This window comes from Sodiomyces alcalophilus (assembly GCF_042370955.1).
Source record: "Sodiomyces alcalophilus JCM 7366 unplaced genomic scaffold ACRALscaffold_3, whole genome shotgun sequence".
In the NCBI taxonomy this organism is placed as follows: domain Eukaryota; kingdom Fungi; phylum Ascomycota; class Sordariomycetes; order Glomerellales; family Plectosphaerellaceae; genus Sodiomyces; species Sodiomyces alcalophilus.
In genome coordinates this window covers 725,796-753,332 of record NW_027263534.1, presented here as the reverse complement: position 1 = coordinate 753,332, position 27,537 = coordinate 725,796, and the positions used below count along the sequence as shown (strand labels likewise).

The following is a 27,537-nucleotide window of genomic DNA, read 5'->3' as shown; positions in this document are numbered from 1 at the left end:
GAATTCGAGGGCGGGATACTGAGCGGCAGAACTCGAGAAATTTTGGGCGGTGTAAAGTCGTCGTCGGGCGGGTACCTCAGACAAGGTACAGAACCTTATCTTATCAGAACTATGGTACGTACCTACGTAACTCTGCTGGTGGCGTTTCTCACATCCGCTCATGAGGTTGTTAGTTCACAGTGGCAGCGTTGTCCAAGATGTGAGAATTGTATCATGGGATTGTACTGCCTATAATGTGCTTGACTTTCAAATGTGGGTTAATATGTGATATCCCAGTCTTGAGGTCTTGACAACCTATCTACCTACAAATGATTTGAGTCTCGCTGTCTAGTAGTTATTCCATTCTTCACTGGAGGAGACAACCCGGAGCTTGAGAGCGTCAGTATAATGCCTCTGGACATGTGGAGTATAAGTAGTTTCTATAACCGCCCACTGATACGAAGTGCCCATTATTACCGTCAAGTCATCCAAATTCCAAGATGCATGCAATTCCTGTCAACCGCGCTAAAGCAAACCGAATCTATCGTCTCTTCGTCTATACGTGGTTCAAGTGTGCAAATATGCGACCGCCCAGCAGACGCATTGCCATCTCCCTTCGTTCAAGCGGCCTTTCCACGCTATCATCCCCTAGGTGAAAATCTCCCCTCCCTCCTCATCGCTCACAAACGCCTCCTCGTCCACGTTCTGCTTGAATATCACCTTCTCCGCCAAAGCCAGAGTCTTCCTCACAGGCAAACCAATCACATTATCAAAGCTCCCTTCAATCTTATCCACGAGCACCATGCCGCCAATGCCCTGCACAGCGTACCCGCCCGCCTTGTCGGCACCCTCCCGGGTCTTTACGTACGCCTCAATGACGTCGTCCGGCAACCCGTCGCCCTCCTGCACGAAGACGACCTTGGTCTGCTCGGTATGTGACGCGACCTCGTAGCCCGGGTGGCGGGCGTCCTCGCGCGGGGCGACGACGCAGACGGCCGTGAGCACGTGGTGAGAGACGCTATCGCGGAGAAGGCGGAGCATGCGGACATGGTCAGCCTCGGAACGCGGCTTCTCGAGGATGCGGCCGTCGCGCGAGACGATGACCGTGTCGGCGGCGATGACGAGGTCTGGGTCCGGGATGGAGGCTAGCTGCGTCTCGGCGGCCGTCTTGTAGACGGAGAGCGCTTTCTGGCGCGCCGTCGCCGCGACGTATTCGTGCGGCCCGGCCGTCTTGGGTAGGTCCTCTGGCAGGGTCGACGGGAGGATCTCGAGGTTTGTGAGCCCGACTTGGGCGAGGAGGGCTTTCCTTCGCGGAGAGGCTGAGGCGAGAATCACGCGCTTCGATTTGAGGTGTTCGAGGATCGGGAGCTTAAGGGGGAAGGGCGGACCGGGGCGTCGACCGTCGGCGGGCTGCTGTGGTTTCGACGGCGCACCGACGGGGGTCTGCTCCGCCGTCGGGGCACCCGTAAGCAAGTCTGTCATGGCGGAACAGCTCCTTAGAGCTTCCCAGTTTCAACGCCGGTTCGGGTGGGCAGGGAGGTTGTTAAGGAGTCAAATGAGGGGAGGGAATAGACGTGTACGAATAGTGAATTGCAAGTATTGTGCGAACTTTTGGGTCATGTGTGACGCCCCTTCCCATGATCTGCAAGGTACGTAGGTACAGCAGTACCTACTGATAAGCATCTTATCATGTTATCTTATCTTATCAGCATTTCAAACTTAAATGACAGGTACGTACTACAAGTCCAACCTCGATCACATGCTCCAACCTCAACACCATCACCACCAGTAATACCCACCAACCCATTCGTACATTCGTACTTCTGCGCCGCTACTCTACAAACCCGACTCCACGGAGACATGTGATGGGAATAGCGCCCCAACTCTAGATTACCTAGGGCAATGGTCTCATCCGCCAAAAGGGACAAGGCCGCGTCCCCGCCTACCCCCGCCCAACAACCGCAACCATATCATCGTTCCTCTTCATCCGCAACGGTTGAGAACTCCGACGTCATCGTCGCCGACGAGAAGCCGCGATTGACGGAAGCGGAGAAAAAGCAAAACCACATTGCCTCTGGTCAGTTCGCGCCGCGTGTTTCGTCCAAACCCTCTTCCCACCCATTCGGTTGATTCCCCTGTGTCTATGCACCAAACGCGCATACACAACCATGTGTTGCCGCGCATGCGCCATCTCAACTTTGGCTCATTTGAGCCTTGGATACCCTTTCAAGCTATGTACTGGATTTGAGCAACGATTACCCAACGATGGAGTCTGGTTGTCGTGGATATATCCGACTGACGCTTGCCCTGCGCCTCCTTCGAAACAGAACAGAAACGTCGCCAGGCAATCCGCGAAGGCTTTGACCGCCTCACCGAGTTGGTTCCAGGGCTGGAAGGCCAAGGTCGCTCCGAGGGACTGGTCCTCCAACGGACGGTCAAGTATATGCGGGAACAGCTGGATGAGCGCCGCACTCTGATCGACCGGATCGAGGCGGCTGGGGGACACGTCGATGATAATATCAAAAGGTGAGAATGCCCAGATTTCTTTTGCCCAACCCATGCGACGAGCGAATCCCGGGGACGGTGGGACCGGAACATGTCAAGAGTTGGATTCGCAAGGGTAGGGTTTGGGGACCTGATCTGACGTGACTGACTCGTATCCCCCGCTTAGGCGCGCATACCAGCCCGTCGCGGCGAATCAGCCCAGGGCAAGGAGTTAGCGTGGGACGCTGTGCAGGAAGCTTTCGTTTCTTTTGCTTTTTCTACACATCATGATCGGCCTGCCAGCCTTGGGTTACTGCGTTTGATGTATTAGTCTAGAGATACCATGGGATGGATTATGGGAGACGTATGATGAAGAGGGTTCTTTATACAATTCGCCGTCTATAGTCCGCCAGTATTTGTTATACAAGATGTTACAACATGGTCTACAAGAGGAGGAACAAAAGGCGCCACAGCAACTATTGATACGTCTCAACCATCGTCCTCATCCTCCCAAGAAGTGCCGCCGGAGCTAGGTCCTCCCTGCTCCTCTTCGACTTGCCCTCCGTAACTACGGTCGTGTTAAGCGTGACCGTCCCTTGTTCCACATTCTGTCGGCCGACGACAAGTACCAGGCCGTATCCTTTCGACGCAGCCTCGGCCAGCTTCTCGCCCAACGGCCTCGTGCTGGCATCCACGTCCACAGTGAAACCCGTCGCGCGGGGCTGCTGCGCCCGGCCTTCCTCCGGCGCCTCGCTCCCCACGAGCTGATCTCTGACCCGCGAAGCCCACGCCACGACGGGTTGCGAGTCGTTGAGGGTCAAGATGACCACCTGCCGCGGGTTGAGCCAGAACGGCCACTTCCCGTTGTACTCCTCGATGAGCAGCGCCATGAGCCGTTCCACCGACCCCAGCACCGCCCTGTGGATCAGCACCGGCGTCACGGGTCCGTAGGTTTCCTTGGCCGCCGCCGCCTCTTCAATCTCCTCTGGCCGGGCACCGCTGGCTTCCAGCTCGGGCGCGGGCGCCTGGTACGCCAGGCCGAATCGCTGCGGCAGTTGGAAATCGAGCTGGATGGTGCCGGCCTGGTGCGTCTTCCCGTGCGAGTCGCTCAGCATGACGTCGATCTTGGGTCCGTAAAAGGCCCCGTCCCCTTCCTTGACGGTGTACGGCAGGCCGGCCTGCTCGAGGGCCTCGCGCAGCTGCGACTCGGCCCTGTCCCACTCGGCCTGCGTCCCGATGTAGTGGTCCTCCGGCCGCGTGGCGATGGCGAAGGCGTACCCGTGCAGTCCCAGCGCGCCGTATACCGTCTTCATGAAATCGAGCGTGCGGAACACCTCGTCGCGGACCTGGGACGGGCGGCAGAAGATGTGTCCGTCGTCCTGGTGGAAGCGGCGCACGCGCGTCAGGCCGCTCAGCGCCCCCGATATCTCGTTGCGGTGTAGGGAGGAAAAGTCGGCGTATCGGATGGGCAGGTCGCGGTAACTACGCGTCTTTGATGCGAAGATGAGGCAGTGTCCAGGACAGTTCATCGGCTTGAGACCGTAGTCGTCGTCGGCGCCTTCGGCCTCCCTTTCCCGGCTGCCGCAGCAGCCCGCGGCAGCCTCGGATTCCGCCAGTGAGGCCTCTTGGGATCTGGCGCGGCTCGTCACGGTGTACATGTCGTCGGCGTAGTTTTGTAGGTGGCCGGACACCTCCCAAAGTGACTTTTTGTAGATGTTAGGGGTGATGACCTCCTCGAAGCCGTAGTAGACATATTGTCGGCGCAAAAAGTCGACGAGTCGGTTGAACACCCGCGTGCCGTTGGGTAAGAATATAGGGGAGCCGGGGCTGTAGATGGAGGTCATGAACAACTCCTGCTGCACGCCCACCTTGCGGTGGTCTGGGGGTTCTGCCGGCGAGGCATCACTGCCAGATTGTGGTGGTTTTTGGGTCGAATAAAACTGACGTCTGGCGGCCCATGGCAGTCGATATGCCGAGCACGGAGCGTAGCGGACGGCCGGCCTCACAGCCCGAAGCAGGAGCATCACGTTATATGCTGCCAATTGCAAGGCATATCGGGAATGGGATTCCAAATGGGCGAAGAAGGGCTATTTCTGACCTCAAGTTCTTTGGATAGTAGGAGGCTCCACTTATTGTTGTTCCTCTACCGAAGAAATTACATAAGCACCGATGACCATTATGTCACGTGACTTGATCTTGACCAAGGGATGTCAACTCCCAGTCGACGCTTCCTGGTCTCACGGCGACAAGCTGGCTTTGAATGAGTTGTGCTCGGCTAATTGGACCTATTAGCCTGAAACTCGACACAGTTCGTTATTATGTTGACGACAGGCGAGGTGATTGTCGGGCTATCGTGGCATCGGAGCTTCCTAGCTTCGAACTTGCCGCTGTGCCTGTACTTCGTATCTAACCGTTTGAGCGCTCTACTCTCGTCGCCGACAATACGACGGGCCGAATATGACATCCATAGTCCCAGCGTTCGAAGGCGCCGAGGGTCTTCTCGATAGTCCAGGCCGGATTCCGGGCACTGTTCAGATGCTTAAGCATGTAATCTGGTTCATGCTGGTTCCTGACATATGCTGTCGGATAATTCTCTCAACGGGACTGCGAGTTATCCTTTGCCCATTTCATGATAACGTCTGGGCAAAGGAAAGGTTGGGGCAGGGCAGCCGAGTTGACTTTTATGGTATCAACTGCAAGCTCGGTAAGCTTCCATGGAGATTCAATACAACGAGAACCAGGGCCTTTTACCGGTCTTTGATGTTGATCTGGCGGATCGTGGTAGGACAAACTCGACGTCTCCGGACGATCTCAATTCTGCGGTGTATGAGCCACGGCCCTGGTAGAGCGGGGGCGGCTTCAACAAAACTGGAACAGGCTTCTTTCTGGGCTTTGAATCTGTAACCATTGTGTTGGGAACCCATGTAATGCGGAAAGAGATGTAGTTGTTAGGAACATAGGGTCTGAAGAAAAAAAGAAATTCTTTAATCCTGGGATAAGTGACGATCGTCTCGTGATACTACGAAGTACCTCTTCGAGGTTGACGGTGATGATGTGATGTGGTACCTAACAGTAATTACATCGTAGGTTGTATGGAATACTTCACCGGTCACCAGCCTCCCCACTTCTCTGCTTGAAACATCCAGCTCGTGTGCGCCCGAGTCACCGAGTCCACCAAACAGCGATCGATATCGCCATGTGCTCCTGCATGTTACCAACGTGACCAATTACCTGCCTCCGACTGCCCGCGCCAAGCTACTAATTCAGGCTTAAAGTACCGCGGATGTACCATGATCCGTTGCTATGAGCTGTTGTCCAAGGAAGTTGACCTAGAAAGAACCATTTGAATGATTAAATTCGAATGAAAGCAGGAATAGCCATAGTGATTTATCATGTTATAAATTCTGTGCGCTTTCATCGGCAACACATCAATTACCTTGGTACCTATGGTCTGTAGGTGGTACACGCGTACTACGGAAACAGTACACACATGCAGCCAGGCGCATTAGTACAAAACAGGAAAGCGGTGAGCTTCCCACCAGCCTTGCATCCCCGCTTCCCACCACGAGAGTGGAGACCAACTGCAGTCAACTCGACGAAGAAGGCAGGACGCCCCCGCACACAGAGAAGCCCCAAGAAACGAAGAAAAGTCCAACAATAATAATACCTACCCTTTTATATTCCTTTTTCTTTTCCTCTCCATCCCTTGGATCGTAGCCGGAAAAGGCCTGGCCCTCACCCTCCGTAGTCGGCGTCTCCAGCAATTCCCACGCAAGAACCGCCACAGCCTCCCGTTACCGGCCCGCATACGGCATTACACGGGACAATACTCAATATCGCCCTCACCTCGACAGCGACGCACACCTTAGGTGTGTCCGTTGGCCTTCCTCTTTTGGGAGGGGCCCTCCCGACTACGCTTCCTCCTTAACACAACAGCCCCGCCGCTCGGGGTCATTCTCCCCCAGGCATTGATGCCGGCATGGACGGCTCTGGCATCGTGTCCGCTGGCGGCGCCACGCCTGCCAGCCCGACCAGCCCCGTGAGCGCTCTTAATGGGTCCAACGGGGCTGGCACCAAAAGGAAGCGAGGCAGTATGGCCCTTGAGAGCGACCCCGGCAGCCCTGGCGGTCACGATGACGAGACCATGGAACCCGACTCGGGCAAGAAACGCCAGCCGGGCGTGAAGAGGGCCTGTAACGAGTGCAGGCAACAGAAGGTGAGTCACTTTTTTTTTTCGCGTCGTATCACCAACCAACCAACCAACCGACCATGGCGGTACAATAGGCAACAAGCGGATTGCTAATCGGTGGCGATGATCGTCCTACAGCTACGATGTGATGTCGTCCAGGAACCCTTCCAGGGCTGCTCGAGGTGTAGCCGCCTCAAGCTAGAATGCAAGATCGAATCCAACTTCAAGCGCGTCGGCAAGCGATCCAAACACGCCGAGATGGAACGGGAAATCGAAAGGTTGCGACGCGCTGTCCAAAAGGCCCGCAACGCCGGCTTCGTCCTAGATGACGACGAGCATGACCTGCAATCCCCTGCCGCCACAAGCGCCTACACCCACACGCGCAACCCCTCGCTGATGGGTTCGGACGAGGCCGTGTCTTCTCTGCTACATCTCAAGAGGGGCGGGTCCTACAACGTACCGCGCTATACACACGAACTGGATAACGTGCGACTGACCGAGGACACGGTAACGCTACTCTTCGGCACCTTCTTCTCCTGCTACCATCCGTACCTACCATTTCTCAACCCTAATCAATCTCCCGACACGTATTTTCAGCAACACGCGCTGCTCTTCTGGAGCATCATTACCGTCGCGTCCCGTCGCTACAGCGCAGACCGTTCCCTCTTCAGCTCACTCACTGCGCCGGTGAAACGCCTGCTCTGGTCGACCATCGCCGACGTGCCCAGCAGCCACTATGTGGTCAAAGCACTGTGCCTGCTGTGCACCTGGCCTCTGCCGACCAGCTCCTCGGCCACCGATCCAACGCACATCTTATGCGGCGTCATGATGAAGACGGCCACCGGCATCGGTCTTCACCGGCCGAGCCACACGCAGGACTTTTCCCGCGTGTCCATCGAACTGAATAAAGAACAGCTGCACGATCGCGTGACGACCTGGGCCGTCTGCAACATCGTCGCCCAATCCATCGGCACCGGCTACGGTCAACCGGCGTCTACCCTCTACGACTGGGCCTTGGCCGTGCGGCCGGGCGAGGACGGACCTTTTACGCTTTCGCCCGAGCTGGAGGCGAGGCTGAGGATCGAGATGTTCTGCGACAAGGTGTCCAAGGAAATGTACAGCAATGCCAGCGATTCCCGTGGTGTCGCCGGTGACGAGCACCGGGCCATGCTGATGCGCGTGTACCGGCGGGAATTCGGAGAGCTCCAGGCATCGATCCTTTCCCAGCACCTCGGCCCCTTTGTCAATCTTCACCTGAGAGCGGCCAACCTGCACCTGCGACTGGCCGGCTTCTTTGACGCGAACACCACCCCGGGGTACGTCGACGACCTGATGGGCCTATGGAGGGCCACGACCGCCTTTGTCGAACACCTGCTGGAAGACGACAAGGTCACATCGCCTGGCCAGAACACGGCCGGTCGCATTCTGACCTACGCGAGCAACTACATCGGGCAGATGCTCGTGGCGGCTGGGTTCGTCCTGTTAAAGCTGTCCAAATCCTTCTTCGCGGAAATCGTCGAGGTGGAGCGCAGCCGGAACCTCTTCCACACGACGGTGCGCGCCATCCGCGCCATCAGCGTAGTCCACAACGATCTCCCGTCCCGTCTCGCCGAGCTCATGGTGCAGATGTGGAACGGGTCTCGCTCCGACCCCAAAATCGGTACCCACCAGCCTGACAGCATCCTGATTCCCGACGACTCGTTGCAGCTCAAGGTCCGCTGTCGACACAGCATGAGCCTGGTCTTTGACACAATATGGCGCTGGAGAGAAGAATACGAAGCCCTGGGCAGGGGTTCCCTTGACGGTAACTACCACCCTCCTCTCGCAGCCCCCTGGTAGCTCCTTCCCTTTCGCCCTCCCTTATCCTGTTCCCCTTCGTTCTCCTTCATCCCCTCCCCTCTTCCACCTCCCACTCTCGATCCTTCGTGCTCGCTTGTTTGCATCTTAAGTCTCTTTCATGTGACTGTGGATGACTGACACGGTGACGCCTCTTCTCGATTAGCCCTGAAGCATCCTACTAATCCCGACTCAGCGAACGAGTCATCCGCGTCGTCCACCCACATGGATTCCACCTTGATACCCGCCGCCCAGATGCAGGGGCCGTCCGGTAACATCATGTCCTCCAACAGCACACTGACACCCGGTGCATCGGGGGCGATCGGCGGCGGTGGCGCAGCCGGCAATTCCAACCACAGCAGCAACGGCAATAACGGCAATGGGAACGGCATGATGGGTGGCATGAACTACCCCGATACCAACTACGACTTTTTCGATCCCCAACACTGGATGCTGGATGGGCTGCTGGACTTTAACTACTCCTTTGTACAGCCTCTGGAGGGCACATGACGAGAGGACCCTGAACGAAACGCTTTGGCATGGCGGTTTTCGTCAGGCCCTTAGTCAGTCCTAGTCAGTGCTGGCTGGGCTGGTGTTTTTTATTCTCCTCGTGTTCTTTTGACTTGCGGGAGTGAGTGCGGACATTCGACACGCTCGCGCTCTAGGACGAAAAGCCACTCTAATCATCGATTCGGAGCGAGTGGCGGTGGGTGAAAAAAAATGCTCGGTATCTGGCAAGTGAGCGAACGGCGTTTCTTACTTTTTTTTATGCGGACGGACCTGGCGAAGAAGGGCAGGACATGTCTCGGTCGGTATCATCTTTTTTTTTTTCTCTTTTCTTTTTTTTTGCTTTGTTTTCTCCTTTGGTCGTCTTGTATTCCTGGGTTGGGTGGAGGCGCTTTTTGCTCACCCATACTTTCACCTAGGTGCTGGCGGGGGATTTCATCATAATGTCGAGATGGTCGTGATGATCCATGAGTTCATGACAGGGCGATGGGACGGGGTCTTGGAACCCTTTGGGCGGCTTTAGTCTCGTCTTGATCTTTTTTGTTTGTCTTTCTACTCTTGGTGCCTTTGGCATTCGGTTTGTTCTGCTTGGGACAGGAAATCACATATTGGCCGTGGGAAGGGAGAAGGGAGTATGTTTCGAATTATACCAACCCCAACCTGATCGGGGGAATCGGCTTTGCTCGGCGGCTATGTAGTCAAAGCAGGATTCGCCATTTAGGCGCTATCTGATCTGGTGTAAAAGATAGGGATGAGGTCGGGGTGAAGGTTGTTGGGAGGCGGAAAATCCGCTGCGATCCGGGGCTGGAGGATTCGACGGGCGTGGTGGACGGTCTTTGGTCTTTGGCCTTTATGAACAAGAGTCCAAATAGTTAGTTAGCAGACTGTCTTGAAGATTGTCGGAGGGATTGATACTTTCAATGTTCCTTTACGTCTGTTTGCTGGGAAAGGTCAGAACTATCCGTCGTTTAGGGGTAGACAAATAACGACGGGCTTGCATCAGGGGGTTTCGAAAGTTGTCGCCAGCCTACATGACACGCTGGTCTCCGAACTCGTAACTGTGAAGACAGATTTGTCCTTATCGATTTCTGTTGCATGTCTTTGGATCTAGGAAGCTCCAATATGACTGCAATGTAATACCCGCCATAGGGCCAACTCGGTGTAAAGAGAAGCTTGAGTGATGATGACTGGTGCGTTGGGCAAAAAAGGGGGAGTTGTCTTCCCTGCATATCCGCTGAAGAAATGAGCCATATCATTGAAGAGTCACGAAACTGGCTTGCATTACTGGAGGTTGCAAGCGTCTTTTCTTCGTCATTTCTTGTGATGAGGCCATTCTCGAGACATCTCGTTGGCGAGCCTCTGCGTGTCTCGAGGGAGAGACAGCATGAAAGCTACGGCCCAGGGCCAGCCAGCCAGTTGCTGCCTAAGGTGCCAGACACTTCCGAGTTGATAAGGAACGGCAGAAGAACATGCCACCCACATGATCGTTATGATGTGTCCGTCCCCGCTTCTGCGGCCGTCGGCCGACCGCTTGGAGTCGGACCCGGAATGGCTCAGACCTCAACTGGGGGCTGAATCCAGTGACACACAGCCTCATGGAGGCCCATTATCGCGGCCAGGTCTTGTTCCCCACGAAGAGGATGAAGAGGACTCAATCGGACGTTAGCCTTCTGGGTCTAGGTGGGTAAACTCTGCCGTCCCTCCTTTGGGCCGCCTTTTCGGGCCTCTGCAGTGGCCGCCGGAACGGGTGTGGCTTGGGGGTCAAAACAGGCGGCATTCCACACTTCTTCATGTCAATAAGAGACAGTCTTGTTAACCTTGCAAGGCGTTTTTTTCTTTTCTGTCTTGTTTGTTCTTTGAATTCGATTCTCCTTTGGTGTCAGTTCAGTTTGGCCTCACAATTGAGTCCACTATCGCTTCCGACCATTGGCTCGCGTTTTAGTTTGAGCGATGGAGTTTCTTTGAAGATACCCCGACATTCTGCTGCCGCTAAGAAGCTGAGCCACTGACGGCGCGGTTTCGATGCAGGTACACCGTTGGACCCCCGTTGGCAACTCGCTGCCACGCACAGGAAGAAAGGAATGGAAGAAAGGGAGAGGAATAGATGGGCGGAAGGGCCCGAACAATGGGGGGAACGAGGAGGGCGCCACAGAAAAGTGCCGGTGAAGGTGGTCAGCACGCTGTGTCTCAAGTTGCGTGCCGGTCTCTTCAGAAGAGAGTCAAGACACATCGGTCCTAGGGCACAATAAGAGAAGCTACTCCAGTCTAGTTGTCTCTCGTCTAATCAAACCACGAATGTACCATCAGGGTGCCAGCCTGCCAGGTCTGCCTCCCTTCTCCTCCCTTCTCTCCCCCTTATCGGGCAGACGCCAAGCAAGAAGAGTTCTGGCGCACTTCTCCCTGGCGCCACGACGTACAGGAGACTTTTATGAGTGGGGAAAGCGAGGACTAGACTTGCGGAGCCGGTGAAGACTCGTCGCCAGGGGTTGATGGCCAGAAGGGCTCTCCAATCTCCATGGAGGGAGGGGGAATAGACGCCGAGTGGTTACGTTGTATGCCATCACGGGCAGATCATAAGATGTCTGGCCCTTTGTTTGTACCGATACTTGCTCACCAGGTGCCGGATGTCGCAGACACCGTCTTTTCACGCAGATACATACGGACTCGCACAATGGGGGGTGTATACGGTAGGCGAAAAGGGCCAAGGAGTGGGTGGGGGGCCGCAAGGGGACGTGATAGGAGGTTTGAGGAGGCAGGGGCAGAAATATCAGGAGGGACAGGCCGACGAGCCGCCGGATATCCGGTGGGTAGGATACAGAAGACAGGATTGTTGTTCTCCTATTCACACCGTATGTAACGAATAGCCCGCGAAGGGGTGACAGCATTCGTTTATTTGAACCTGCTTGGTGAAGGCAAAGTCATAGGAGAACAGCTACTGAAGACTCAATGCCGCGTGACAGAATAGGTGAGCGCTCAGTGGCCCTGCCTGCCGCTCTGTTACTACTCCTGCTGCTACGGCTTTACGTGCACACGCAGATCTGGTCCCAAGATGGAATCCCAGGTGTCGCGTTCTTTGTTCTCGTTGTCTCGGTTCCCCCGATGCAGTGCCATGGAGCTCGGGAGACGGGGAAAGCTACTGGGGAGTTTGAATACCCTTGAAGGAAGGTCACATCAATATTCAGAAACAAAAAACATTGAACAGAAATGGGGGCCAAGCCCTAACACCCGGCGGACTTGTTTCCGACTTCCAATGGATAAGACGTGGATGTATTAGTAAAAGAGTTGAGTTTGTCCGAGGCCGAGAGTTTATCCCTTCAGAACCGAGATGGGCCCTCCCAGAGTGCTGGGACAGAATGGTCCCATTCCGATAGCGGCACGGGCAATTCTGGGGAGTCACGGTGCTCTTCAGCCGAGTCATCGCCCCAGAATCCGTCCAAGACACGGATGACAAGGTGGACTGGCGCTGCCTTATGCTACGTTGTGCAGCGACAAGGTGAGGCGTTCGTACGGGTAGACCATGGGGGGGTTTACTGGAAATCGGGTCCAAGAATTACGCCGATAAGGTAGAGTACACGTTGTCGCCGTCGCGGCTGGATGATTGGGCATGTGGCCAACCCGATAGATTGGAGGCGCCGACTGGGCTGCGGGCATATGTCCATGTCGCCTCTGTCACGAACTTCGCGGTTCTGTCTCTGCAAAGTAACGCAGCAGGCACAAACGAAGAAGAGCCAACAACACACAGCAACAGCGGGAGGGTCGGCTGAGCTCGACTTGCAGTTGAGTGCAATATTCGAGCAAGATCATAGGCGCGTCTGCCAGGCCCTTGTCGCTGATAGACGCGATGGCAATGCAAATACGCAACCAACTTTTCAGTTTTTTGGCCAACATGGCAATCCCGTAGCGACGTGTTGGGCCCAAACGAGAGAGACGATGAGACATCGTGGCCCTGAGAGTCGCCGACGCGATGCATGCGGCATGCGGCCTGTCCAGTTGTCGTTGGGGGCGGCTCTTGATCTGCGAGCTGGGCGCTTAACGACGAGATATGGCAGGAAACAGAACCAAACAAATGAGGAAAAGAAAAAAAAAACAGGCAAGAGGCTCGTGGAAACTGGGGTTGCAGTGCACACACACAGTATGCGAGGTTGGCGTGATGGGCGCGCAGAACGTTTTCCCCTTTGGTGGGCCCCCATGCCCAGGTCGAAAAGCGGCAGAGACAAACCCTTGGGTCAAGACGCAGGACAGGACACCGCCCCAAAGAAAGAAGGCGGTAGAACAGACAGGCGTCACGATTTACCCGTACCTCGATTACAAATCTATCCCACTGAGGCCACAACGGACGTCTGTCGTATGAATAGGCTGTTTGGAGGCGCAGAGCAGTCAGGTCGCAATTATGGCCGCGAATGTGGTACCAAGTCTCGAGTTACTCACCCGGATCATGCTAAGAGGCAGTGTTATCTAGGCTGTACTTCGTACTTCGTATGTCATGTCTGATCTTTTCATGTCATGCCGTGGCCTTGGCCTAATGTGTCCATAGCAACCCCATACATGGACGTAACAAAGGGACAAAATGAACAGATAGATGGCAATGCGCCCACTGGCCTCCTTTTCATTCATGTTGGCGCATTGCATTGTCATGGTCGGCGGCTCGGAGCGGCCGGCATTCGAGTGGGATCGACCATCGCCGAAGTCAACTTTTGGCTAGTAGTCGGCCAAGAACAACCGAGACAATCGGGGCCCCATGGTTCCAGGCGCCTTAGCTGGTGATTACCCCGTAATGCAAGGTTATCCGTGTTATCCTCTGATATGCCGATGATGCATCTCGTACGGCCCCCAGGTGCCGCGGGGAGACGGCCATGGGGATACTGGGTCCATCGGTGGCGTAGAGATTTGCAACGAGTGAGAGTAGTCCTCTACAGAGAATCTAGTGTAGGGACAGCACTCTTCCGGGGCCGATGGCGATTGGTGACCAATAATGTCGACACTCGGCACATGTCAGCGCGCGTCTCTGTAAGGTGACGTTGCGAGTTGGGAAGAAGTTGCGAAAGAGAATACAAGACCGCGTACGAGGAAAAAAGTACCGAAGTAACCATGTATGTATCTTCTCTGGCCCCATACCTCGCGAGGCTGAAGGGCCTCTTATTGGCCGCGAGGCTGATTTTTTGCACCCCCATCCCCACCGTCCCACTTTGTATCGGGCGGATAGCCGCCCAATCTGGTAAATGCTCGAGTGGGTCCCCCTATCGGTCATCTACCTACAGTAGTTCCGTATTAGTGTCTCCGCTAGTATGCCGCTAGGTCGACCCGACGGTTCGGAACGCCCCAGTCTAGCGTTGGTGTAGCGTCTTCGCGGGACATTATGAGTGGCCAGGAAGGGCGCCAGTGTAAAAGGTGGGCCACAGTGGGTGGGGAATATCGACGCAACTTTTTCCGAATTTCCTCAACTCCTCGAACCCCCTTTCCACCTATTCCGTTTTCCTCTCTGTTCTCCTTCCGCCGTTCCTCTTCCCCCCGCCCTCCTTTCTTGACCTTCCTGGTCTTCCCATTTCACAAGGCTTTTTTTCGCCTATGATTCGATCGTCCATTTATTCTTGACGCCTCGTACTCTACTAGTGCCGTCTTTTCTCTCCCACCCCGTTCGTCCGTCATCCCATGATGATTCACTAGTGGATGGGCGGACGGGACGGAATGCTCTGCACACATTTGCGCCCCAATCTGCGATCTGTCACGCATCCTGGCGCTGCGGAAACGTAGAAGGGTTCTCGGATCGGCCACTTAAGGCAGGCCACATCACCCATTCTCTTCTTCGTCACATCCGTCGCATAACGTGCTTTGGGTCCAATCGATCTGGGGTTAGTCGATCCTGGGATCGGCCCATTCTTCCCCGTCGCACTTTTGACAGTTGACTGCTGTTCAGGATTTCTTTTTGCCCACCTTTTCGTTTGAAGAATGTACATACATACATATGTATAGAATATCGACCTGGCCTGCGACTACCGGGGAGAGAGGACCCGATATCTGTCGGCACTCCCATTCTTTGGCATGCCGGCATTCATCGCTCAGTTCCTTGAGGCCCCCATACTTGTCCACGTAATCGGTTGATATGGCTCCACCTCTGGAGAAGGGGGAAAAAAAAAAAAAAAAAAAAAAAAAAAAGGGTCCCGGTCACCCACCTGGGGTTTCTCCACGTTAATCGAGGCGTAGGTAGTGTCCCCGTTGCGCTAAACCTTGAACCGTTGCAATCAAACTTGGCCATCTTCGTTCTCCCTGTCATCTTCGTTTCTTTCACGCTGACATGACACGCTCTCGGCTTCTCGGACTAAAACTCCCTTGCGCCAGCTCTGCTAGCGTTGCTAGTCCCCACGTTTATTTTCCCCAAGCTTCTTTATTTCAACTTTCGTTCTAGACACGTTTCTGTCGTGGCGGCGCCATTCGGAAGTGGGAGGGGGGGTTCTCGTACATAGCATGGCGGGATTTCCCTTCTTCCTCCATTCCGGAGTTCACAATACTTCGCAAGTTCGTATCCGGCGTTTCCCATGGTCAGATTGACGATTCCAAAGACGTCGTCGTTACATGTATCCTGTCATCCATTCCAGCACCGTTCTAGTCTACAAGACCCGGATGCCATAATGGCGCCGTCTTTGTCACTGACAGATGCTTCGGATGAGAAATATACCATACCCGCGCGGCGCACTCCGTGCCCCCTACGCACCCCCCACCCCGGGGGTCCGCCTTTGGCAAAGACCCCCTGTCTAGCTTGCCCTACGTAAGTGCCTGTCTACGTTGTATCTATGTCCCAGGGATTATGGCCCGAGCCCGCGCATTCTTCTCTCCTCTTCTGATGTTTTTGAGTCTTTAATTCCGCGTACCTACGTTGCAATCGCCGACCGCCGGAATTCTCTTCCCTTGATTTTTTTTTCTTGATTTTTTCTTTATTCTCAGGCATTCCTTTACTGTCGAACTACTTTCCTAATGCATCATGTAGTCGGATGCTTTCCGAGTCCCCTGGCACCAGGTTAAGTGAGAGGAAACGAAGATAAACTTCAGCGACGAGCTGCGCACTGTCACTCATATAGACACATACCCCGTCAGCTTTATCGACAAGCTCTTGCGATCCTCGTTCATTCGGTCTTGTCATTGGGGCACTGGACGCTAGGTCAGCTCACAAGCGGATGCTAGTTCGAAGCTTGATACGGCCCTAGATGTGCAAAGAGGACAATTCCCTATCTGCCCTAGGGTAGTTTCTTCTGAGATGCCTACTTCGGACCTCTGACTTATCCCCGTCTGTCACCCTACCTTCTATGAATGGATCGGCTTGGAGCGCAACCCATGGCGCGCATCTCCCTTGGCTCACCCCTCCCAGCCCCAGTCACCGCCCCCTTTTTCACTCTCCCCCCATCCCTTCCTCTTCTCCCCCTATCATCATCGCTCGCCACATTGATCCGCACTTTTAGCAGAAAACCCCCTTTCTTGGCTATATGAAAAAATACGTACATATACGTTGTACGTACAGCATATGTTCGTGCCGGTGGTGATGAACAAGCGGCTATCAGTAGACAGACGCTTGCGCCCCCATGGCGCGTGCAGCACACCCCCCCAGGGAGTTGTGTCCCTATTCCCGGAGAGCTAAACCTGGACGCAGACACGACCCTGGCAGTTTACCTTCTCGGCCGGCCACGACTTCACCTTGCATAGGTACTCGGTACTGGTCTTTTTTTCTTCCCTCGTTCCTTTTCCGCTTCTCCCCCCCTTCTCCGCCTTCTCCTCCCCCCCCTGTTCGACGATGTCCCGACAGGCTAAAGACCCCCTACCATCCCCTTTCCACTGTACCTTGCGTCTAGTCACGCAATTATGCGCTTCTTCTTGCGTCCCGGTACTGATACAACGTACATCTACATCTTGGTCGATGCCGCGTGGGGCCATGACCCTCCACACCCATACCCATGCCCATGTCCTGTCCAGGACCCAGACCTCCCCGTACCCTGGGGCCCTGGGCTGGCCGGGGTCGAGCTGTGCCTCTCTCCATCCTTAAGAGAGGCCGTCTCCATTCTGACTGACAAGGCTCAATCCTCACTTCAACCTTCCCTTCTCTTGTCTCCCCCTTCCCACTCTTCTTCTCAATCTTGCGGCCCAAATCGCGGCCAGAAGAGGCTGATTTCCAACGTCATCTGTCGTTTGACTCAACCGAGTGTGACGCAGGCCTGGGGACTGGACTATTTCGACTTTGTCCTATTGCTCAACGACCATTCTTGAAGACGGACCAGCAGTTGTCTCTTTCTTTTTAATTGCGACTCTTGGTCTTCGAGTTTGGATTTTGTTTTCTTTCCAACTCGACCGCATCGACTCTCGAAGCAACTTGATATTTATTATTACATCTTTTTGCCTCGTCGCCTCCTGTTCCACCGCCAAACCAGGAGACAAGTCCTTGACCAGTCCAACAAGACAAGAAAACGTCCATCGACGTTTGACAGCTTCATATATATACACACACATATATATATTACCCGGCATGGCTATGATAGATCACCAGTATCTTACTGCTTCAAACCCGTTCCGCCCTGAAGACCTTTCCGGGGACATCCCAGGCTCCTGCTCTTCTGCGGCACAGCCAGCTACATACGTATCAACACCCTACACCACAGTAAGTCTCGCTCCTTTGCCTTTTTTTCGGGACTATATCATGCAGGCGCATGCCGTATATGATATGTGTCTCCGTCTGGCCACATACCCACCCACATGCCCGCCCCTTTTTGCCCAACTCCTCCCGCCCCCACGGGCGAACCAGTCGCTCACCATAGCAGATCACCACTTTCAATCTGACCCAACACTGTGACTCGTCTCTTCCGACGCCCATCTCTGGAGCTGGTTCGCCTCCCATGCACCAGAGGTCGGAGTTTATGCACGGTTACCCCTCCGCGACCAGCCCCCATTCTCAACAACCCACCGCGCCCTCCTCGCCGGGTTCAGCCAACAAGATGTACTGGAACCAGGGCTTCGACATGACTGCCCCTCCAAGCCAAACAGCATCGCCCATGTCTATTCCGGCACCTACTTCCTCGGAAAACCAGTTCGACATGAACTACATCCTCGCGGACGGCCAGGCCACCAAGGAGGATATTCCCGAACCTCCAGAACCATACTTTGGGTCATTCGGCGTCTCCTCTTCGGAGCCCGAGGGCGTCGCCACATCGCAGCACCTCCACCACCAGGGTTACTACTCCGTTGATTCAATGCATATGGACCACATGAACTCCACCCTTACTCCGAGCACCTTGGCTATCAAGGAGGAAACCGACATGGACCTGGATGCTCGCAACAACAATAACCAACACCACCACCAACAACAACAACACCAACACCATCACCACCACCACAATACCCACCACGTCTCTCGTGCCATGATGCACAGCATTCAAACTCCCCTCCCCAGCCAGCCGAACCCCCACCAGTTCCGTCCCCAACAACACTTGGTGGCGAACCCAGGCAATGAAGACCCCCAGGCCATGGCCGGCTACGGCGTCCCCAGGACGACCATAACCTCAAGTCCTCGGATAAGAAGATCACAACCGTCAGCGCCACGGTCCTTCAAGAAGCCCCGGGTGCGAGCACGCGTAGCGTCACTCGGCCGCAGCGGCGGTGGCCACAGCCCTGGCGAAGACGGATCCGGCGGCGGCGATGCACAACAGAACAAGGGGCCCATAAAGGACCAGCAGGGCAGCGGTCAGCAGGCTAACGCGGCTGAGCCCTTGCGCTTCAAGGATGGAATCCCCGAGACGGATAGGTACCTGTTCGAGCTCCGGCAAAAATACGACGACAATAAGGGCAAGGGCATGTGGGATCCCATCGCCGCGGATTACAATCAGCGCTTCGGGGTCAGCTTCGACAGAGCCGCACTTCAGATGCGGTTGTCCAGGGCCAAGTCGAAGTGGGTGCAATGGTCAGAGCGCGATGTATGTCCACCCTTTTCCCATTTTTTCTTTTACTCTTTCTCCATATATTGCCTTCAGGGGCTTGGCCGACAAGTCCAGACAACTCAACAAATTGCTAACCCAAGATCAGGACCACGCGTTAATCGAGGCCGCCCGGCAGGTCGAACAACAGTATTACCGCCAGGTACACCTAAAATACAAAGAGCTGGGTGGCAACCCCCAAGCCGACTTCAACGTGGGCAACATCGAGATGCGCATGGTCGATCTCGGCCTAGCAGACGTCTGGATGGAGGCGTGGAAAGGGGACCCCAAGAAGATGCCCATCCGGCGCCGGCGGAAATTAAATGAGCGCCAACGTAGCTCGGCGGCCGCGTCGCGCAACGAGGGGATGAACACCGGAGCGGGAGGCCAGACCTCTTACCTTCCACACCACCCGGGGCAACAACAACAACAACAGCCCTCCTACGACGAGTTTGCGCCTTCAAGAATCAGTACCTTTCCAACAGTGAAGCTCACGCCGGAAGAGCATGAGCGAGTCTTGGCCGATATTGAAAACAGGAACTACCCCCTGGAAGGCTCGGCGTCCCCGGAAGCCGCGTCGGGCGATGAAGACGGCGTGGCGGCGAGGGAGGTGCAGCCTCAAGCAGGTGCTCAGCAACACGAGGAGGCGAGCCAACGGGTTGCAAAGCAGGCGTGCGACGATATGTTGCGCAAAAGCGGTAACGGCATTGGTCGAGGGATGGTGATGCAGCATCATGTCCCTCGGAAACATGTTTCTCATTGCTGAGGCTCAGGAGGGCAACTGCATTTTTGTTCTTCTAACGGACCTTTTTCTTTCTTTCTTTCTTTTCCTTCCTTTATTTTCTTCTTCTTTTTTTCCTTTCTTTTCTTTATGACGTTGAACATTTTCCGTTTTCGGCTGGGCTCTTACATGGTCTGCATCACGACTATCGCCACTTTTGTCTCTCATTCTTTACACCCCCGGTATATTTTACAATCTCGTTTGGCGTCTTTCTACCCCTTGCTCTGCCTATCTCTGTCTCTCTGCCTCTGCCTCTCTCCCCTCTCTCTTCATGTGAAGAGACAGGGTTGAAAAGGGGGAGGTGGACAGGATAGTAACGACAACGATGGGATAGGGCAAGGCGGGAAGGACAGACTCTTTTGGGCAGCACAGGATCAAGACGACTAAGATATAAGGACAGGCAGCTCACGCAGCATATCTCTCTGGGGGCGGTCAGGCGACGGGATACCAGGACACAGTTTGAAGTTTTTCTCTTCTTATTCACTCCTTACGAGTTATTTTCTACTGGGGCTTTTTTCTTTTTTATTTGTATGTTCTTTTGTTTTTCTTTTTCAGAATATACCCGCAAGTTACTTGGGAAGAACCGGGGAAGATATAGGCTGTTTGTCTTCCATTATATTCCATCCTTTTCAAGTTGAGACCTGGGACCTACGAAAGGTGGCGAAATTGCTTCTTTGCGTGACTTGTATAGCAACAAGAGACCACTTAGACCGAAGAAGACAAGTCAAGAACAGAATGAGTATCTCTACAGTCTAGCCAGTGTTCAGTTACGCCATACAACCAACACCATAAGGTAACGAACAAAACGCATGAACTCTGGTTAAGTGGATGAAACAGTGGGATAAAGATCCATCTCGGCCATTCAACGTTTAATACAGAACTCGGTGAGAGAATTAGGACAAAACGGAGAGATGCAACCGGTAGAAGGGGCATTTCCACTATGATATCGACACTGGATTCCTATTCGACGGAAGATGTCTATTCGGTCTGAGTTTCGGTTGATTCCATGTACGAAGGCCTAGAACAAAGAGATTCCTCTGTAGTTGTGCCGAGCACTTGGTCAACTCGTCGACAGCCGACAATTGAATTTGTAAGCATGGTTAAAAGGGGTCTATTCCCTTTGGGGTGGTGGTCACACCCATCCTCCCTCCCTCCCCCCGTCCGGGACCGTGCTCCGTGTGGATCTGCCCGTGAACGGTGCGCTGTACTTAAAGAGAGACCAGCATCAGGGATTCTCGGCCTCTTGTCGAAGCGCGAGATGCCAAGGCGCGGGCAGGTTGAGTAGTTCTGTGGACTATTCTGTAAAGCCCGTCTCAAAAGTGCCCTGCCAGAGAATACGTTGTAGCGCCAGCCAGCGCCAGCCATGAGCAGGGTCCGAAAATACAGGGAGAATACAACGACAATGTATGGGCCCCAGAAAAGGAGGAAACAGGAAGGGGAAAACCCCCAGGATGTGACACTGCAGCCGAGGTACAACGATATGCGCGTTCCTCTGCAAATTAACGCCCCCAGTTGATCCGATCAGGCAACCGATGGTAGGGTTGCGACCCTGAATAGGAACAAGGGAGATGTGACCGGGGCTTGGGCCAGGTTTCGCAGGCGGCCAAGCCACTCCTCTTGCCGTCCTTGGGACCAGTAGTCTTGCTTGCCGGCCTCTCGGTGCCAAGACTGATCAAATCAGGAGCATCATATGCCGAGGGACAGTGATGTTGTATTTATGTATTTATTTTATTTATTTGGCCCTCCACCTGCCGCGCATCATTGGGGGGTTACAGCTGCCGAGCGGGCGGGTGGGAGCCGTTGCATTCATTATACCGACATAATTGGATTATGCACGCAGTGCAGGGTTGCAAAGAAGCTATTCGGCCAATTCATCCAGGTAAAGGTGGCATCGCATCTGCTCAATTGTCAATGGAATGAACCTTTGGCTTCTTCTCTTGTGCTTCTTCTTCTTCTTCTTCTTCTTCGTCGTCGTCTGTTTGGCCCCCATTATTCGCTTGAAACCTGCTCGTTTCCCCCCCTCTTGGCGAACCCTCAAAGGGACAATGCAGTGCTGCTGGTGTTACGTTACTTGTTGATTACGCGTCGGGCTTTCACTAGGGAGCTCTTAGGTTCATGTTTCGTTACTGAATGAATGAATAGTTGAGGCGACCGATACGATATCAGTTTCCCAACTCGGCATATGACAAAGACATGATATTTCCTCCTGGTTCAAGTTGATATAGAACCGAAACATCTAGACAGAAGAACCTACGTAAGTAATCTGAGGACATCCATGTCGTATTCCTGGAATACAACGTAGCGTAGCGTCGCCTGCTTAAGACAACCGTGGTCCGTGGGCTGTCGGATAAGACACAGGATTCCGGCCGAGATGGGTCGGATGCGGATGTTGTGCGACACTGGACCTTTAATACCTTAATGAAGGAATAATTATTGGCAATTGCTCACTGGCCGTGCACCGTGGCTTGTGCACGATAAATTATGTCCAAAGATCATCGTATCATCGTCGTCATTCAATCGATGAGACGGAATTCTGGTGTCTGCGACCGGTGAGTGAGTGTCGAGTTGTAGAGTTTGTGACGTAACTTTCTCTCTTTATCTATTTTCTATTTTAATTAATTATTAATTAATTAATTATTTCTTGAAGTGCGTACGGCCTCTTAATGGGCCTGGCATTGCTCGCTGCGCCAGGCCCATTCTAGAGGCCAGGTGTGCTGATAGCAGCATTCAGAACAATCGCCTTAAACAACAACGAGGCTCATCAGACGTACGTACATTGTGTGCCTACGAAGTAAGTGGAATAATGGCATAGCTAATATCGTGACCATTACACCGTAGACGTCGAGGGCGTTTCCTCAATATGAGAACATTAGCCAGCGCAAGTCGAGTCGTACCGATACCGTACGTCGGAGACTTTTTCCCCGGCAGATTGGCAACAACCGAAGCGAGAACCAGGATAGCCAAAAGAAAGTCGCCGATTTGTGCCCATTTGCTGAACAATGCAGTCGCTGTCGTTGTCGGTCAACATGTTACTAAGTACATGGCGACGATTCGGGATATGGGAACCGAGATGAGCTTCCGGGGTCCTTGGGTGGAGCTCGGCATCGACCGGGGAAGTCGGCGTCTCGTTCCGGTTGCGCCGATACGTCCTGATCGTAGCGCAGGGTTAGGGGGTCCAAATGGAAGGGGGTCAAATTGTCTCCACTTGTTTGTATCCCCTGATTCATCCATTCTCACTCACCTCGGTGTGAAGAGCGTTGTTGTCGGTATGGGTCGGTGAATACCAGCCACCACAGCCACTCGGGACGCCGCCACAGCTCGGAGGTTCGGAGATCATACTCCAAGTCGCCAAGAGACCCTCCAAAAAAAAAAATGAACCCTGTGGACACGACAACACCATCGCTGGTTCGTCCTCAACGGTCGGAGCATTTTGTTTTTGGTGTTTAGAAAGGCTTTTACTCATTGTTTCATGATACCATGTGTTGATTCACGTCTTCTTACATCTCAAGTCGTTGATCTCTGTTCGTTTCTCAATGCTCCGTCTTGATATACCCACGCTCTTCCTCTTCTTCTCGCCCTCCTTCACATGACGATTTCCTCTCTCACAAGATATCTTTTCTGTCCTCGAATCCGCCGCCCGGTATCTCGAACTACTTGAGCTTGGGAAGGGGGCACTTGTGGCGCGTTCATGGAACGCTTTCGCCTTCTGCGGCCCATGTCGTTACGCCTCTGAAAATGCGCTCGGTTTTGATCGTGCTGGGCTGCTTCCTGCTATCATGGCCTGCGGTTGTCACCGCCATGGGCCCTGCCCGCCTCGCTGAACTTCGCAACCAAACCGTTGAAGTGTTCCGGCACGGGTTCGACAACTACATGCAGCATGCCTTTCCCGAGGATGAGGTTAGACCCTGACCATGTCCTCCATCCATCCCCTTGGTTCTTCGACTAACTGGGCCATCCTCTCCCCTACAGCTTCGCCCCGTCTCCTGCACGCCCCTGTCGCGCGATGCTACAAACGACCACAATTACGACCTCAACGATGTTCTCGGCAACTACTCCTTGACCCTCATCGACAGCCTGTCGACCCTGGCCATCCTCGCCGGCACGCCATCCGATCCCGATACGGCCACCTGGGCATTGCGCGAGTTCCAAGACGGAATCGAGAAATTCGTCGAAAACCACGGCGACGGACGAAAGGGCCCCTCCGGCCAGGGCCGACGAGCCCGCGGCTTCGACCTCGACAGCAAGGTCCAAGTCTTCGAGACGGTGATCCGCGTCGTCGGAGGTCTCCTGAGTGCCCACCTCTTCGCCGTGGGCGAACTGCCCATCCCCGGCTACGAGCCCGTCCTGCCCATACTCGAGGAAGGCTCGGATCCGCTAGAGCTACCGCCCATACCTTGGCCGAGCGGCTTCCGTTACGACGGCCAGCTTCTCCGGCTGGCCCTAGACCTGGGCGAGAGGCTGCTGCCCGCCTTTTACACCAAGACGGGTCTCCCCTATCCTCGCGTGAATCTACGCCACGGAATCCCCTTCTACGTAAACTCCCCGCTGCACAAAACGTCGCCGAACCCCCTCGGCTCGTCCCAAGAATCGCGTGAGAAGACCGACACGTGCAGTGCAGGCGCTGGCAGTCTGGTGCTCGAGTTCGCCGTCCTCAGCCGCCTCACCGGAGACTCCAGGTTCGAGAACCTGGCAAAAAGGGCCTTCTGGGCCGTGTGGAGCGGGAAAAGCGATATTGGCTTGGTGGGCAACGCCATCGACCCGGAGAAGGGTGAGTGGGTGAGCTACGACACCGGCATCGGCGCTGGTGTCGATAGCTTCTTCGAATACGCCTTCAAAAGCCATATTCTACTTTCGGGCCATGATCTGCCCAACGCCACCACTCGTGAGAGGTCCACGGGCCGTGAATGGCTCGACCCCGACAGCCTCCATCCCCGTCCCCTAACGCCCGAGGAGCATTCGCCGGGCGCATTCCTCGAGGTCTGGCACCAGGCTCATGCGGCCATCCGCCGCCATCTGTACAACGACATCCACCATCCCTACTACATGACGGGCCATCGGACCCGAGGTCACCCCTTCACCTTCTGGATCGACAGCCTGGCCGCTTTCTATCCCGGCCTGCTGGCCGTGGCCGGAGAGGTGGACGAAGCCGAGCAGGCCAACCTGCTGTACACGGCTCTGTGGACCCGCTACGGTGCGCTGCCCGAACGCTGGTCCGTCCGAGACCGACAGATCGACTCGGGCATCGGCTGGTGGCCGGGACGTCCCGAATTCATCGAGTCGACGTACTACCTCTACCGCGCCACCAACGACCCGTGGTATCTGTACGTGGGTGAGATGGTGCTCGCCGACATCAACAGGCTGTGCCGCACGCCATGTGGCTGGTCGGGGTTGCAGAACGTCGACACGAAGGAGAAGGCGGACCGCATGCAGAGCTTCTTCCTGGGCGAGACGACCAAGTATCTGTATCTGCTGTTCGACCCGGACCACCCGTTCAACAAGCTCGATGCCGCCTACGTCTTCAGCACCGAAGCCCACCCCCTCATTATCCCCCAAGAAAGGCGGCAGCACCGTCAGACGCCGGACCAACGACGCCGGCGCACTCCCGAGCCGCCCCATCGTCGCGATCGGTGGGTCAAGGATGTCAACGTCTACTGGGACGAGAGCTATACCAACAGCTGTCCCGCCCCTGCCAAGGAGGTACCCCTGACCGGCTCGGTGCTCGCCTCCCGGCCGGACGTCTTCCACGCGGCTAGCTTTGTGAACCTCCACAAGGCCCCCAACCCGCATGGCGGAGTCGAAGCCGTTCCCGCAGCGCCGGGCTCCAATGAAACGGTCATGCGGTCCCTGACGAACCACTCCCTCTTCCCGTGGACCCTCCCGACCTCCATGCTGCCGGAAAACGGCATCTGTTCGGCGCTGTCGTTCAAGCCGACCTTCATCATCGAGTTTCCTTCCGTAGCCTCCAAAGGCCAACATGCGGGGAGCGCCTTCAACCAGTTCTTCGCCAACGCTGCCGCCTTCAAGACCGAGCTTGGCGTCAAGATTGTCTCGCTGAACGGTCTGAGGGTCACCTTTGTCCAGGAGGAGTCTTCCGATCCTAGCTACGACCACGTCTGGCGCATCACCGCCGTGAACCTCCTCGGCCTCGGCAAGGATGAACTGGTGCATATAGACGCTGACCTCCTCGCCGGCATTACCGATCCGCTGTTCAACCGTGTCCGTTATCACCCCTACGCCGATCTCGTCCTCGTCTTTGACGATCCGGTCGAGGAAAACGCCACCATCGAAATCCCGGCTGAGGATGTCGAATCTACAGTCGAATCTCCACTAGACGCCGCCGAACACGAGGAGACTCCACTGGCAGGAGGAAAAGAGGCCCCTGGGATCAACCACGGGGACCATCCTACCACTTCAAACGATCTCGACGCGAGCTACCAGTCCATGCTTAAATCCCTCGTCCGTCGCGTCACATCGGTCTTTGACCCGTTAGGCACGGCCACACCGCGACATCCCGGATCAGGCGGCTCCGCGTCTCCCCGACTCCACGTCCAAACCTACAAAGCGGCCCTGCCCGTCGGCCAGGGCGCCGCCCCACTCCCCGATGTCCCGGACGCACCTTTCTCGCTCGTCCTCGGCGAGGATGCGGACCACGCGACCACCCACAGCATACTCCGCAACGACTTCACCCTCCCCTGGTCCACGGTCTACCTCGCCGGCGAAGCCTGCGACGGCCGGCTCCCCGACGAGGCGCCCCGGGACCACCACATCATCGTCCTGCGACGCGGCGGCTGCACCTTCAGCGCCAAACTGGCCAACATCCCCTCGCACACGCCGTCGCCGCACTCCGTCCAGCTCGTGGTGGTGGTGGACGACTCCAACGGCGACGCCGACGGCATCTCGGGCCAGGAAGGCTTCGCCTCGCTCCCGCCGCATCTCCGCGATGCGCTCGTCTACGGCGGCGGCGCACAGGCGGGCCAACCCCCCTGGCACGCCGCCGACGACTTGACCCGGCCCCGGCTCGACGTGCCTCAGCACACGCCGGGCGGTTTGCCGCGGCACAGGCCCGTGCCGATGGTCCTCATCCGCGCGGGCGGGGGCGAAAGGGGGGACGCGTACGAGCAGTTCCGGCGCGCCAAGGGGGTCGGCGTGCGGAGGAAGTACCTTGTTGAGACGCAGGGGCGGCGAGTGGAGAACCTCGTCGTGCTCTGAGTGATGGTGTGGCGTGGTCTATGTCGTGTAGACGGTGGGAATGGGGTGGTATTTGACCCCCCGATGGAAGGGCATGACGAGTTATGCTCAGCTTTGTACATACATGGTGAGATATATGGCCGATCATGCAGTCGAGCCGACATACATTTTTACCCTATACTGAAGACTGGGTGGCCTGTACTGGCACATGGACGCTTGATGAAGATATTACGAGGATTATGATCTGGACGGATGACTTGGCCACACTGAGATGTAAAAATTGAGGCCATGACGAAATTGAGGCCATGACGACGGTCACACATATTCGATACCTATGGATGCTGTATGATCCAATGTCCTCTCGGCATCCAGTTACAAATAAATGTGTATTCACCTCGCTAGTTGCAGAGGTTATTACCAAGGCATCGTCTAATGCTAGATGAGAAACGGAAAACAATGATAATAAATAAAGACCGAAAAACCCGGAACGGCAAGGAAAATAACACCCGGATGCCGAATGATGCGAGGTTCGGCCACTTGATGATCCCGGCCGGCATCATCTATAGCCGGCCCCTTCCCCGAAAACGACGGGCCATAAAAAAAAAGTCTATGATATGATTGTGCAT

The 27,537-nt window shown here is 55.3% G+C and overlaps 10 protein-coding genes across 10 annotated transcripts; 5 read left to right on the top strand and 5 right to left on the bottom strand.

Moving 5' to 3' along the window:
- Positions 1-190: 190 nt before the first annotated feature.
- Positions 191-1,585, bottom strand: ACRALDRAFT_1075588 (uncharacterized protein). Its single transcript, XM_071018405.1, has one exon. The coding sequence runs from the start codon at positions 1,459-1,461 to the stop codon at positions 628-630; it is 834 nt and encodes a 277-aa protein (XP_070875773.1). The 5' UTR covers positions 1,462-1,585; the 3' UTR covers positions 191-627.
- Positions 1,586-1,718: 133 nt separating this feature from the next.
- On the top strand, positions 1,719-2,623 carry ACRALDRAFT_1092882 (uncharacterized protein; the record flags this gene model as incomplete). Its single annotated transcript, XM_071019636.1, has 3 exons — positions 1,719-2,056; positions 2,307-2,505; positions 2,548-2,623. Exons 1-3 carry the CDS (start codon positions 1,882-1,884, stop codon positions 2,621-2,623), a joined length of 450 nt encoding a protein of 149 aa, XP_070875772.1. The 5' UTR covers positions 1,719-1,881.
- A 322-nt stretch (positions 2,624-2,945) lies between these two features.
- ACRALDRAFT_2086140 (uncharacterized protein) lies at positions 2,946-4,352 on the bottom strand (the record flags this gene model as incomplete). Its single annotated transcript, XM_071022476.1, has 1 exon — positions 2,946-4,352. A coding segment is annotated over one exon (1,407 nt), but the record flags the coding sequence as incomplete, so codon positions are not given.
- A 221-nt stretch (positions 4,353-4,573) lies between these two features.
- Positions 4,574-5,471, bottom strand: ACRALDRAFT_1062424 (uncharacterized protein). The gene is made up of 2 exons (XM_071016607.1): positions 5,215-5,471; positions 4,574-5,156 (listed from the first exon to the last, which is right to left on the bottom strand). The coding sequence occupies exons 1-2, from the start codon at positions 5,369-5,371 to the stop codon at positions 5,059-5,061; spliced, it is 255 nt and encodes an 84-aa protein (XP_070875770.1). The 5' UTR covers positions 5,372-5,471; the 3' UTR covers positions 4,574-5,058.
- A 681-nt stretch (positions 5,472-6,152) lies between these two features.
- ACRALDRAFT_1075586 (uncharacterized protein) lies at positions 6,153-9,328 on the top strand. Its single transcript, XM_071018404.1, has 3 exons — positions 6,153-6,679; positions 6,791-8,456; positions 8,685-9,328. The coding sequence occupies exons 1-3, from the start codon at positions 6,443-6,445 to the stop codon at positions 8,996-8,998; spliced, it is 2,217 nt and encodes a 738-aa protein (XP_070875769.1). The 5' UTR covers positions 6,153-6,442; the 3' UTR covers positions 8,999-9,328.
- ACRALDRAFT_1075585 (uncharacterized protein) lies at positions 9,321-10,333 on the bottom strand. The gene has a single exon (XM_071018403.1). It carries the CDS (start codon positions 10,249-10,251, stop codon positions 9,964-9,966), a length of 288 nt encoding a protein of 95 aa, XP_070875767.1. The 5' UTR covers positions 10,252-10,333; the 3' UTR covers positions 9,321-9,963.
- On the bottom strand, positions 9,347-10,140 carry ACRALDRAFT_1062422 (uncharacterized protein). The gene has a single exon (XM_071016606.1). The coding sequence runs from the start codon at positions 9,567-9,569 to the stop codon at positions 9,411-9,413; it is 159 nt and encodes a 52-aa protein (XP_070875768.1). The 5' UTR covers positions 9,570-10,140; the 3' UTR covers positions 9,347-9,410.
- A 7,168-nt stretch (positions 10,334-17,501) lies between the features above and the next one.
- Positions 17,502-19,708, top strand: ACRALDRAFT_2041356 (uncharacterized protein; the record flags this gene model as incomplete). Its single annotated transcript, XM_071021143.1, has 3 exons — positions 17,502-17,633; positions 17,794-18,942; positions 19,052-19,708. The coding sequence occupies 3 exons, from the start codon at positions 17,502-17,504 to the stop codon at positions 19,706-19,708; spliced, it is 1,938 nt and encodes a 645-aa protein (XP_070875766.1).
- A 105-nt stretch (positions 19,709-19,813) lies between these two features.
- Positions 19,814-20,117, top strand: ACRALDRAFT_208645 (uncharacterized protein; the record flags this gene model as incomplete). The annotated part of the gene is made up of 2 exons (XM_071022482.1): positions 19,814-19,996; positions 20,058-20,117. 2 exons carry the CDS (start codon positions 19,814-19,816, stop codon positions 20,115-20,117), a joined length of 243 nt encoding a protein of 80 aa, XP_070875765.1.
- A 3,404-nt stretch (positions 20,118-23,521) lies between these two features.
- Positions 23,522-26,932, top strand: ACRALDRAFT_1075583 (glycoside hydrolase family 47 protein; the record flags this gene model as incomplete). The annotated part of the gene is made up of 2 exons (XM_071018402.1): positions 23,522-23,620; positions 23,693-26,932. 2 exons carry the CDS (start codon positions 23,522-23,524, stop codon positions 26,930-26,932), a joined length of 3,339 nt encoding a protein of 1,112 aa, XP_070875764.1.
- Between the last annotated feature and the right edge of the window lie 605 nt (positions 26,933-27,537).

Coding starts and splice junctions, on each gene's coding strand:
- ACRALDRAFT_1075585 (XM_071018403.1), bottom strand. CDS start 10,251: ATGATATGGCTCATTTCTTCAGCGGATATGCAGGGAAGACAACTCCCC.
- ACRALDRAFT_1062424 (XM_071016607.1), bottom strand. CDS start 5,371: ATGGTTACAGATTCAAAGCCCAGAAAGAAGCCTGTTCCAGTTTTGTTG. Junction 5,157..5,214: donor CAGATCAACATCAAAGACCG/GTAAAAGGCCCT, acceptor CCGAGCTTGCAG/TTGATACCATAAAAGTCAAC.
- ACRALDRAFT_1075586 (XM_071018404.1), top strand. CDS start 6,443: ATGGACGGCTCTGGCATCGTGTCCGCTGGCGGCGCCACGCCTGCCAGC. Junction 6,680..6,790: donor ACGAGTGCAGGCAACAGAAG/GTGAGTCACTTT, acceptor ATCGTCCTACAG/CTACGATGTGATGTCGTCCA. Junction 8,457..8,684: donor GGGCAGGGGTTCCCTTGACG/GTAACTACCACC, acceptor ATCCCGACTCAG/CGAACGAGTCATCCGCGTCG.
- ACRALDRAFT_1075588 (XM_071018405.1), bottom strand. CDS start 1,461: ATGACAGACTTGCTTACGGGTGCCCCGACGGCGGAGCAGACCCCCGTC.
- ACRALDRAFT_1062422 (XM_071016606.1), bottom strand. CDS start 9,569: ATGCCAAAGGCACCAAGAGTAGAAAGACAAACAAAAAAGATCAAGACG.